The sequence below is a fragment of the Rhinolophus sinicus genome, chromosome 8 (assembly GCF_057876585.1).
Source record: "Rhinolophus sinicus isolate RSI-liver-muscle chromosome 8, RSI-T2T, whole genome shotgun sequence".
Classification (NCBI taxonomy): Eukaryota; Metazoa; Chordata; class Mammalia; order Chiroptera; family Rhinolophidae; genus Rhinolophus; species Rhinolophus sinicus.
In genome coordinates this window covers 42392140-42404359 of record NC_142508.1, presented here as the reverse complement: position 1 = coordinate 42404359, position 12220 = coordinate 42392140, and the positions used below count along the sequence as shown (strand labels likewise).

Sequence of the window (12220 nt, the reverse complement as noted above, 5' to 3'; positions counted from 1 at the left end):
TCTTTGGACCTGGATCATGCCTTGTGCCCTCCTGCCTTGCCCTCCCCAGATGTGAGCACTTCCAGCTCAGGCTGACACTGACCTTACCACTGTCTCCCTTTGCCAACCTGTCCTCTGTCTGTCCTCATTTTTCTCTCTGGGTCTCTCTTTTTCTCTTGGTCTGTCTTCTTTTCTCCACCTCTTTCTTCTGGTTGTGTCTATATCCCTTTCTTCCCCTGTCTGTTGGCCTGTTTTCTTCCTGTCTCTGTGTGTCTCTCTGCCTCTGTCTCTTTCTCTCTCTCTATTCCTACTTCTGTGTCCCCTTCCCCCCAGCCCCTGGGACCGTGTCGCTGTGAGCCTGGCTTCCTGGGACGTGCCTGTGACCTGCACCTGTGGGAGAACCAGGGGGCTGGCTGGTGGCACAACGTGAGTGCTGGGGACCCCGCCTTCTCTGCCCGTGTTGGGGCAGCTGGTGCCTTCCTGTCCCCGCCGGGGCTGTTGGCCGTTTTTGGAGGTGAGCATATGTGGTGTGTGTCTGGGGACTGCAGACCTGACAGCCTGTGGCCAGGGCTTGAAACCGTCTACCTTCCACAGGCCAGAATCTCAACAGCGCCCTGGGTGACCTCGTGCTGTACAACTTCTCTGCCAACACCTGGGAGCGCTGGGACCTGAGTCCTGCCCCGGTATGGACCCTACTTCCACCCTGCCTGGAGGCACCTGTCCACTCTGTCAGTCCCAGCCAGGGCCCCCCAGAGCCACCCCTTCACCCCACAGTCCCCACAGCCCACAGCTTGATATGGGAACATCTACTCATCCATGTCTGCTTTCTATTGTATTTTCTTCTGTTTTGCTTTAGCTCCCTTTCTGCATCTTTTCCTTCTGTGTGTCTCCTGTCTCTCTATCGGTCCATCTCTCTGTTTTTGTCTCGGATTCTTGGTTTTTGTGTCTTCTTTTCTCTGGGTTGTACCTCTATTTCTCTCTGCTTTTCTGTGTCATTCCTGTCTCTCTGACTCCATCTCTCTTACTGTGTTTCTGTCTCCCCACTGTTTTTATTTGCATATGTCTGTCTTTCTGGGTCTGTCTCTTTTCTCTTTGCATTTCTCTGTCTCTGTCTCACCTTTGTTTGTCTTTCTCTCAGTGTCTGCGTCTCTTTGTCTATGTCTGGCTCTCTTTGTCATTCTCTGTGTTCCCATCTGTTCCCCTCTCCATCTCTATCTTCTGGTCTCTTCCTCACAGGCTGCCCGTCACTCCCATGTGGCTGTGGCCTGGGCCGGCTCCTTGGTATTGATGGGAGGTGAGCTGGCCGATGGCTCCCTCACTAGCGATGTGTGGGCCTTTAGCCCCCTGGGCGGGGGCCACTGGGAGCTCCTGGCACCACCTGCTTCCAGTTCCTCGGGGCCACCAGGCCTGGCAGGTCACGCAGCCGCCCTAGTGGACGACATCTGGCTCTACGTGTCAGGTGGCCGCACCCAGCACGACCTCTTCTCCTCCGGCCTCTTCCGTTTCCACCTTGACAGTATCAGTGGGGGCTATTGGGAGCAGGTGATTCCGGCAGGCGGGCGGCCCCCTGCCGCCACCGGCCACTCCATGGTGTTCCACGCCCCGTCTCGTGCCCTGCTGGTTCACGGTGGACATCGGCCCTCCACTGCCCGGTGAGTGCCCTGCCCCACAACCCCTGCCCTGCAGGGCCAGGCCTGGCCCAACACCTGGGCCTTTAGTCTTTTCTGTTCTTTGCCCACTGATAGACTCCTGCAGTCATGCTCCTTCCTTCCTTCCTTCACTCACTCACTCCCTCACTCACCCTCTGATCTTTCATTCAATCAGTTGGTCACTTGCTTCTCCACACACTCCCACCATCTGTCCTTCCCACCATCTTCTGTTTGGTGTCCAACCCTGGCGAGGTTATGGGGGGAACACAGACATGAGTCCAACCTGGGTCCTGCCCATGGGAGGGGACATAAACCCAGTCACAGCATGTCTCAATCCTGGCTGATCACTCAACTCTCAATCGCGCAGAGGAGGGAGGGGGCCCCTCCTGCCCTGAACCCCTCCTCTGCCCCACCCCTGTAGGTTCTCTGTGCGGGTGAACTCCACTGAGCTCTTTCACGTGGATCGGCGCGTGTGGACAACGCTGAAGGGCCGGGATGGGCTTCACGGTCCGCGGGAGCGAGCCTTCCACACAGCCAGTGTCCTGGGCAACTACATGGTGGTCTATGGTGAGGAGGCTTCCCCGATCCCGCTTGCCTGCCAGGGACCCTGGCCAACCATGAGCTGAGGCTCCTTGAGTGAGTGTCCCCCATGCCCCCAGGCTTGCCAGCTATGCCTCTTTCCTACTTTCCCAGGGGGCAATGTGCACACCCATTACCAGGAGGAAAAGTGCTATGAAGATGGAATCTTCTTCTACCACCTTGGCTGCCATCAGTGGGTGTCAGGGGCTGAGCTTGCCCCACCAGGAACCCCTGAGGGTGAGTGGCCCCTCTATTCCCTGATGGGCTCCTGACGGTCACATTTACCCCCCACAGCGAATCTGGTTTTGGACAGGAGCCACTGCAGTCCTTGTAAGGGTGAGCAAGACGTCCTGTTAGAGCTGGTTCAGGAGGCAAGCCTGGACCACAGACAGGACTAGGGCATTGTTGCCATGGAGATGGGAGGCGGTTATGTCAGCATCAGATCTAGGTTCCAATCCAGGTTTTGCCAGTTTCCAGCTGCCCCAGGGAACTGCCCATGAAGAAGCAACTTTTTCATGGTCACACAATGGGCAAGTGGCAGAACCAGGATGACTGGCCCCAAACAACTATCTGTACAAAAACCATCATTTAATCGCTCTGTGCCTCAATTTCCCCATCTGTAAATGGGGATTATAATAACACTGAAGCCACTGGGATGTTGTGAGAATAAATTGAGAAGATGCATGAAGAGTGAAGACAGCCTAGGGAAGGGCTCAGCACGTTGTTTTTCCATTAGCAGCTGGAGTCCTTGGGCAGGGCCAGGTGACTCACCTGGAAGGGGATGTGGAGAACCTTTCAAACTCATTAGATCAGAGGCTGCTTTCAGAACTGGAAGAAAGCCACAGGCCCTCTCCTCAGAAAGAAATTTATATGCAAAAAGTGGGCATATCATTTCAGGGGACTGTGGACTTCCCAGAGGCCTGTCTGTTCTCGCACCGCACTGAACAGAAGAGTAAGGACAGAAAACAAGCATAAGGAAGGGACATTAACACTTAAGGGGTGGACAGGAGGAAGGGTCCCCAAGGAACCTGATGTGACCGTCAGGGATAAAACTCAGGCTTGGTATGCAAGACCTCCGATACAGGGCTCCTCTGCCTGTCCCTGTCCCTCTTTTAGGTCCCTTCACTGGGCAGGCGAGAGTGTGAGGTTTCTGCAGGCCTCTTCCTCCTCTATAGTTTGTGATTCCTTGAGCTGAGTCCCATGTGCTTACAGAGCATACAGGTTATTAAGAGGGTGGGGGAGTCACCAATCACTGATCTGTCAGTCAGGACTCTTGATTGTAAGTGACAGGAATCCAACCCAACCAGCATAAGCAAAAAGAATTTCTTGGCTCACTTGAGTGAAAACTCCTGGCTTCAGGTTGGGCTGGATCCAGGTGCTCACATGGTAGTATTAGCCATTTCTCTCTCCAGTTCTCAGCTGGGTTTACTTCATTCTCTAGCAGCCTTGCCTTTTGTAGGTGGCCACCAGCAGCTCTGGGGTTATATTTTACCCCTTTAAAATGCCCAGAGGGGAGAGAGTGCCTTTTTCCCCAAGAATTGTAGGAATTGAGTCCCATTCCTGAACTGATAGGTTTGGCTAAAGCCCCATTTCTGCCAGAAGCAGGGACGGCTCAACTTGAGCCTTGTGGACTGGGAGTGGGAGAGGGTGGTTTTCCAGAGGAAAATCAGAGGCTGTCACCAAAAGGGAGGCTGGTGCCTGGGCAAACAGAAACAGGTGAGAGCCAGGCAGCCTGCCTCACAGCTCCCCAAGGGCGGGATGATGGTTCCATTTATAGAGGAGGAAACCCAGACTCAGAGAAGTCAAGTCTCTTGCCCAAGGCCACACAGCTAGTCAGCAGTTGATTCATGATTTGAACCCAAGTAAGTGTCATACCCAGGATTTGAACCCAAATTTTTCTGACCCCAAAGATCATGCTCTGTTTGAAAGCTGACACGGGCAGGGGTGTGGGAACCCTAGGGGAGAGAGGACTAGAGCTGGTGCAGGGCCAGGCAGGTCAGGAGGGTTTCCTTGGGCAGGTGGGTTGAGGCAGGAGCTAGGAGACTGGGCTGAGGCATAGGAGAGTCAGGGTTAGCTCTCTGGGCAGGGGAGCCATGAAGATGGGAGGGCATTCGTGGTCTTATGTCCTTGCGGTTTATATTCTCCTAGGCCGAGCAGCGCCTCCCAGCGGTCGGTACTCACATGTGGCCGCTGTGCTTGGTGGCAGTGTCCTCTTGGTGGCTGGTGGGTACAGTGGCCGGCCCCGCGGGGACTTGATGGCCTACAAGGTTCCCCCCTTCGTGTTCCAGGCACCTGCCCCAGATGTGAGCACTGGGGTTATAGGGAAAGGGTGGTTGGGGAGGAGGTAGCATGGTTCCCACAGATGAGGGAGAAAGTTGGGGGTCCCTGGGAGAAAGGGTAGGGGTTCTTAGGGCCATGAGAATGAGGTCAGCCCCCAGGTTCAGTGGAGAAGGAATGGAGGTCCCTCGGGCTGAGGGCAGAGGGGCAGTGGTCCTTGGGACTGGGAGAAGATTGGATGGGGGTCCTCCAGCTGCTGAGCAGTCAGGGTTCCCTGGGATGATCAAAGTGAGTGGGGACATGGGAGCAGGCCCCCGTCTGAGGAGCCCCCTCCGCCACCCCCATCTCTCTACAGTACCACTTGGACTACTGCTCCATGTACACAGACCACAGCGTCTGCTCCCGAGACCCTGAATGCAGTTGGTGTCAGGGGGCCTGCCAAGCTGCACCGCCTCCTGGGACCCCCTCTGGGGCGGTGAGTGACTGTCCCCTAGCACAGAGACAAGCCCTCAGTGTATCCCTCTGCTGAAAGCAAGTGGAGAGGGACTACCCCCCTCCAACATCCCCCTTCCTTATGCTTGTTTTCACACCTAAGTTGAGCATCTCTGATTTCTGATTGCTGACCCTAAACTTTGACCCCCTCTGCAATCCTTTTGAACATATCTGTCCCCAGATCCCCAGCCCCTCTCTTCTTGATCTTTTGCATTCTAACCCAGCTTTCAATTCCCTTCTCCAATTTCCTGACCCCTTCTACCCCCAAACTCCTAAATCCACAGCCCTTCCCAGATACCTTAAGCCCCAGTGGACAATAACAATAACCCTTGTCCCCTTCCTTCCCTGCAGTGTCCGGCTGCCAGCTGCCTAGGCCTGGGCCGCCTCCTAGGTGACTGCCAGGCCTGCCTTGCATTCAGCGGCCCTGCAGCTCCTCCCCGGGGGCCTGGTGCCCTAGGCTGGTGCGTGCACAACGAGAGCTGCCTCCCTCGGCCTGGTGAGTGACCAGTGGCAATGTGGGAGGGGGCAGCTCTGCACCCCACACTGACCCCCAACGCCCACCCTCCTGTCCTCACAGAGCAGGCCCGCTGCCGAGGGGAGCAGATCTCAGGCACTGTGGGCTGGTGGGGGCCTGCACCTGTCTTCGTTACATCCCTGGAGGCCTGTGTCACCCAGAGTTTCCTTCCTGGCCTGCACCTGCTCACCTTCCAGCAGCCACCCAACGCGTCCCAGCCCGATAAGGTGGGGAGCTGGGGATGGGACCTAGTGTGCAGTGTTGAAGGGCTGGTCCTAGGGTTTTTGTTTTCCAAATGGATCTTTATCTCTCTTGTGTTTACCCTGTAAGTGTTTATATTCAAGCCTCTGATTTTTCTTACCGATTTAAAAGCATTTTTAAAAATTGTGGTAAAAGACACATAACATAAAATTTCCCATTAGTGACATTCAGCACATTCACAATGTTGTCCAACTGTCACCACTATCTAGTTCCAAACCATTTTCCTCAGCTCCAAAGGAAACCCCGGTCCATTAAATAATCACTTTCCATTCTCTTCTTCCTGGCCCCTGGCCACCACTAACCTTTTTCTGTCTCTGGATTTGCCATCTCTGCTTATGTCATATAAAGCGAATCATATAATATGTGGCCTTTTGGGACTGGCTTCTTTCATCTAGCATGTTTTCAAGGCTCATCCATGTTGTCACATGCGTCAAAACTTCATTCCTTTTTAGGGCCGAATCATCTTACGTTGTATGGTTATGCTACATGCATTCATCAGCTGATGAATATTTGGGTTGTTTCCACCCTTTTGCTGTTGTGAATAGTGGTGCTATGAACATTCATGTACAAGCTTTTGTTTAAACACCTGTTTTCAACTCTTTTGGCTATATATCTAGGAGCAGAATTGCTGGGTCGTGTGGTAATTATATGTTGAACTTTTTGAAGAGCTACCAGCTCCTTATTGATTTTAAAATAGGTAATATAGTATAGTCCCATGGTTTAAAAATCAAAATGAGGTAAAAAGTTGTCGAGTGAAAAGGTTTCTCCCATCTACCCCACTCCCCTACCTCTCAGTGTGGGAAGCTGGATCCTGTATCCCTGCAACTCAAGACTACCCTAACTCGCTCTGGAAGATCTATTTGGATTTCATTCTTATATCCTTCCAGAGTCTACCTATTCCAATGCAAGTAGATGTGACTTTTAATCATTTTTCTTTCTTGCACAAAAAGTAGTATACTACCACTTACATCCCAGCAACCTTCCCATAAGAGAACTTAAGAAACACCCTCATTTTTTCACAGCTGTATAATATTCCACTTATTTCTAATGCTATAGTACTGTAGTTTATTTAAACAGTCTCCCATGATGAACGCTTGGGTTGTTCCATTTATTTGCAGTTGCAAAAACACCTACTAGCAATAGATCATGTCATATACCTGTCACTTTGAATGTTGGATCTGGGCTCTTTTTAAAAAACACTTACGTACTGGTTAATTATATAACAGAGAACATGATACATAGAGTGAGGTCCAGAAGGGTCCTGAGCACAGGAGCTTTCATTCCCATGGAGCTGGGGTGTGGTGCCCTCCTGGCACATGGATGTGTTCACTAACCTGGACGTTCTCCAAACCTTGTAGTTAAGAGATTTTTTTTTTTTTTAAAGATTGTATTGGGGAAGGGGAACAGGACTTTATTGGGGAACAGTGTGCACTTCCAGGACTTTTCTCCAAGTCAAGTTGTTGTCCTTTCAATCTTAGTTGTGGAGGGTTCTGTTCAGCTTCAAGTTGTTGTTCCTTCAGTCTTAGTTGTGGAGGGCGCAGCTCAGCTCCAGGTCCGGTTGCCGTTGCTAGTTGCAGGGGGCACAGCCCACCATCCCTTGTGGGAGTCGAACTGGCAACCTTGTGGTTGAGAGGACACGCTCCAACCAACTGAGCCATCCTGGAGCTCAGTGGCAGCTCAGCTCAAGGTGCCGTGTTCAATTTTTAGTTGCAGGGGGCGCTGCCCACCATCCCTTGTGGGAGTCGAGGAATTGAACTGGCAACCTTGTGGTTGAGAGCCCACTGGCCCATGTGGGAGTCGAACCGGCAGCCTTCGGAGTTAGGAGCACGGAGCTCTAACCTCCTGAGCCACCGGGCCAGCCCGGGATTTTTAAATTTTAAAATTTTTTTTAAATTTTGATCTGGACTCCCGAGGGCTTAGGTGGAGAGGTGGGGCACTGGGGAAGAGGACTCTGAAGTTTAAGGAGAGGTGGGGATGAGTGGGCCCTGGGACCGTGTTATCCATTGATTGAGTTGGCGTCCGACTCTTCTCCCAGAGTGATTGAGGAGTGCGGGCACTGTGCGCCATTCAGAGATGCACTCACGGACACCCCCTCCCTGGCTGGCACAGGTCTTGATTGTCCGCAGCACAACCATCACTCTGACACCCAGTCCAGAGACCGACGTATCCCTAGTCTACCGTGGCTTCATCCACCCACTGCTGCCGGGAGGGCCCGGCGGGCCAGGGGCCGAGGACGTGGCCGTGTGGGCCCGGGCCCAGCGCCTGCATGTCCTGGCCAGGATGGCCCGTGGCCCCGACACAGAGAACATGGTGAGGGTGCTTGGGACACCCAGCGGACTGTTTATGGTTCAGACGGGGGCTGGGTTATGTGTGCAGGGAGGACTGAGGAGAAATCAGAAGCAGGAGATGTATCATTTGTGAGGGGAGGGCCCTGGGGTTTTCAGTTGTGAACACAATTTGGGGGGAATTTTGAAGCAGGTAGGGAAGGTCTGTGTTATGAAGTCAGACTTCCCTGAGGAGGAGGAAGGTTGCTGGTGGATTTGGGGGCACTTGAGGGTTCTTGGGGGTCTAAGGAACCCTGAGATGTCCTTTCCAGGAGGAGGTGGCTGCTAGGTGGGCTTCAGGGGTTGGGGAGGTGTGGGAAGTGCTGAGGTCCTTCTCTGTCCTCACCCCCACCCCAGGAGGAGGTGGGACGCTGGGTGGCTCAGCAGGAGAAGGAGACGAGGCGGCTACAGCGCCCAGGGTCTGCTCGTCTCTTCCCGCTGCCTGGCCGGGGCCACAAATACGCAGTAGAGATCCGGGGCCAGCTCAACGGCTCGGCGGGCCCTGGGCACAGCGAGCTCACCCTGCTGTGGGACCGTACCGGCGTGCCAGGAGGCAGCGTGAGTACCCAGGCCTGGGCCTCAGATCCCCTGGGCTTTCTGAACGACACACCTTGGCCTCTGAATGCCAGCTTCACCTCGCACCCTCCAGACTCCGCTCTCTGACCCCAGACTCTGACCTGTTCTCATATTCTGACCCCTGCCCACATCTCTACTTCCTCCTGGCCTGCCCCTGCTGCCCCTGACTTCTGCCCTCCGTACTTTGACCTCTAATCTCTAGATTGTCTCCAACCCTCATCCCCTTTGGTCTGCTGATGTTGTAAATCCTGACTTTCTATACACCTGAGTTCTCAACCTTGTTTCTAAAGACTTAAGTTTTTAGCTCCAAACTCTGACCCCTACCCCAAACCTCAGCTCCTGACCCTTGACCCAGAACATGGACCCCTGACCTCCTATGCCTCCTCCCCCAGGAGATCTCCTTCTTCTTCCTGGAGCCCTACCGTTCGGCGGCCTGCGCCTCCTACTCCTCCTGCCTGGGCTGCCTGGCCGACCAGGGCTGCGGCTGGTGCCTGACGAGCGCCACCTGCCACCTGCGCCAGAGTGGGGCCCACTGTGGGGACGACGGGGCTGGTGGGTCCCTGCTGGTACTGGTGCCCGCCCTCTGCCCACTCTGTGAGGAGCATCGCGACTGCCACGCCTGCACCCAGGTGCCCACCAGGCCACAAAGGGCCTGTCTTGAGATGGACGCAGCCCAAGCAGGCGACTAGGAAAGGGGGAGGGCCTCCCAGGGCTGATGTGGGTAACTGGCGGGGGGAGGGGGCATGATGGCTGATGGCTGTTGGGGGAGACAGCTGGGGCCATTGTCTTTGATTTGCAGGCAAGAGCCAGGTGGGGCACAGAGAAGAGGGGCTGAAGAGTGGGTTTCAGTCAGTCGGGACTTTCCTTGTCATAAGGGCCAAAATCCCAACTCAGTGCCTTTTCACTAGAGGATCATTTATGGGCTTAGGCTGCAGAGTCCAAGAGCAGGTCTTCAGGCTGGGACCTCCAGCAGTTCGGACCACGTGGTCAGGCATCCCCCTCCCCCCATTGCACATCCTCGTTTTCCGTGGATGGTCATTCCTTGGGAGTAGCAGGGAGCCACAGCGCTCTGGACTTTCATCCCCCACTCAGCCAAGGGGACAGCACCTTTCTGTCCCTACCCTACTGTCACCCCTCAGGTCAACAGACATCCCAGAAGTACGTTTCACTGGCTGTGGTTGGGTCTTGTGCCGACCGACCCTGGGACTAGTTGATGAGGGCAGTGTATATATGTGTGTGTGTGTGTGGGGGGGGGGTAGCCCCCTGCTCACCTCTGGATTCCCACCTCAATCACACAAAGGGTGTAGTGCCCAAAAAGAGAGTAGGTGCTGGGCAGGCAGAAGCCGTGGCTGTCTTTGGCTGAAGAGGAAAGTCTGAGACTCGGGCAGTTGGGAAGAGGGGGACCTGCAGGGATCTGTGGGGGAAGCAGTTTAGGAAAGGAGGGCGCTGCGAAGCCAAGGGAGAGGGCCAAGCTGCCTCTTACTCTTCCAACCCCCCAGGACGCCTTCTGTGAGTGGCATCAGAGCACCAACCGCAAAGGGGACGCAGCGTGCAGCCGGCGGGGCCGAGGTCGGGGTGCCCTGAAGAGCCCGGAGGAATGTCCCCCTCTCTGCAGCCAGTGAGTCCCAGTGGGCCCAGGGAGGGGGTATGTATTGGCCAGCCCTGGCATGACCCCGGCTCCTCTCCTCACCCTCAGGCGCCTGACCTGTGATGACTGCCTGGCCAACTCCAGCCAGTGTGCCTGGTGCCAGTCTACTCATACCTGCTTCCTGTTCGCTGCCTACCTGGCCCGGTACCCACATGGTGGCTGCCGAGGCTGGGATGACAGGTGCGATCCTGGTGGCCTGGCTCATAGAGGGCTGGGTGGAGACCAGTGGAGGGGGCTGGGCTCTGACACCCCCTCCCCCGTCACCTGTCACCCTGTAGCGTGCACTCAGAGCCGAGGTGTCGTAGCTGTGACGGCTTCCTGACCTGCCATGAGTGTCTGCAGAGTCACGAGTGTGGCTGGTGTGGCAATGAGGACAACCCCACGCTGGGACGGTGAGGCCTGGACAGGGGCGGGGGGCCGGGCAGGATGGGGGGGCCAGGCAGGATGGGGGGGCTCTCCACAGCTCGAATTCTAACGGCTGCTCTGTTTCTCTGCCCCTCTGCCTGATTCCCTACCATCATCTCTTTTTCTCTCCTTTCCCCTTTCTCTCCATTTCAATTTCTGTTTTCTCTCCACTTTTTCTCTGTCTCTGTGACTTGTTTTCTGTCATCTTTCTCCTTGGCTTTCTGTTTCTGTCTCTTCTCTCCCTTTCACTGTAGTCCTGTCTCTGTCTCTCTTCTGTTTGTCTTTTAAAATATTTTTTGTCTGACTTCTCTTGGTTTCTCTCTCTTTCATTTCTCCTGTTTCTTTCTCCATATTCATATTTCTGTTTCTCTCTCTCTATTGGCCTCCTCTCTCTGTCACTGTTTTCTTGTCCCTTGTCTCTTCTTTCTTTATCATCTTCCCTCATCCCACCCCCTTCTTCAATCTCTCACCCACCAGGTGCCTCCAGGGGGACTTCTCAGAGCCCCTGGGTGGGGGTAACTGTTCCCTGTGGGTGGGGGAGGGTCTGGGGCTGTCTGTGGCCCTCCCTGCCCGCTGGGCATATGCCCGTTGTCCAGATGTGGATGAGTGTCGCCTGGGCCTGGCACGGTGCCACCTGCGGGCAACCTGCCTGAACACGCCCCTCAGCTATGAATGTCACTGCCAGCGGGGCTACCAAGGCGATGGTATCACATACTGCAACCGCACGTGAGTGGGGCATGGGTTTCCATGGAGATGTTGCCCCATGGCTGGGCGCACTGGAGGTGGAGGGAGTAAGTGATTATGGTGCTGAGATCCCTCCTATGGAAACAGTATCCTCAGTGAGCGTCGGGTTTTTACCTTGCAGACTAGGTCCTCATTAGAGTGATAGGGTCCCCAACGTAACACTAGTTACTGTGGAGATAGGTCCCTCACAGACTGCGGGCTGTAGTCTTCAGCAGTAGAGATGGAGGAGGACCAAGCTGAAACAGGGTTTTCACAAAGAACCGATCACCAGTGGTGATGTGTTGTTACTATAGAGACGAGTTGCCACGTGTGTGGGGTTACTTTAGAGATAGGGCCAGCAATGTAGTCCAGGGCAGTGGAACAGGCAATAGCTTGTGTTGGTGTTGCCATGGAGATGATGGGGTGTAGTGGGGTGACGGGGGGCTGCCTTGGAGACTTTTCCCCCACCCCTGCCACGGCCCCTCAGGTGCCTGGAGGACTGCGGCCATGGTGTGTGCAGTGGCCCCCCTGACTTCACCTGCATGTGTGACCTGGGCTGGACATCTGACCTGCCCCTGCCCACGCCTGCCCCGGGACCCCCTGCCCCCCGCTGTTCCCGAGATTGTGGCTGCAACTTCCACAGCCACTGCCGCAAGCGGGGGCCTGGCTTCTGCGATGAGTGCCAGGGTGAGCTGCCCTCCTCCCGAACTCCCCCGGACTGGCCTCAAGGGAGCTTCATTAGGGCTCCAGTTTCTTTTTCTCTACGTGGGCTTCAGTGTCTCCTCACCCAGCT

The 12220-nt window shown here is 55.1% G+C and overlaps 1 protein-coding gene across 1 annotated transcript in view; it reads left to right on the top strand.

Annotated features, from left to right (window-relative positions):
- The window catches only part of MEGF8 (multiple EGF like domains 8), a 38213-nt gene that overhangs the window by 6599 nt on the left and 19394 nt on the right, over window positions 1–12220 (top strand). Inside the window, exons 4-20 of the mRNA XM_019713724.3 lie at window positions 313–493; window positions 574–662; window positions 1216–1631; window positions 2050–2195; window positions 2322–2444; window positions 4356–4510; window positions 4840–4959; window positions 5328–5472; window positions 5554–5717; window positions 7861–8061; window positions 8433–8633; window positions 9044–9280; window positions 10151–10269; window positions 10348–10479; window positions 10578–10691; window positions 11182–11430; window positions 11915–12114. Of these exons, the coding sequence (XP_019569283.3) occupies window positions 313–493; window positions 574–662; window positions 1216–1631; window positions 2050–2195; window positions 2322–2444; window positions 4356–4510; window positions 4840–4959; window positions 5328–5472; window positions 5554–5717; window positions 7861–8061; window positions 8433–8633; window positions 9044–9280; window positions 10151–10269; window positions 10348–10479; window positions 10578–10691; window positions 11182–11430; window positions 11915–12114 (2992 nt within the window). The remainder of the gene's footprint in view (window positions 1–312; window positions 494–573; window positions 663–1215; window positions 1632–2049; window positions 2196–2321; window positions 2445–4355; window positions 4511–4839; window positions 4960–5327; window positions 5473–5553; window positions 5718–7860; window positions 8062–8432; window positions 8634–9043; window positions 9281–10150; window positions 10270–10347; window positions 10480–10577; window positions 10692–11181; window positions 11431–11914; window positions 12115–12220) is intronic.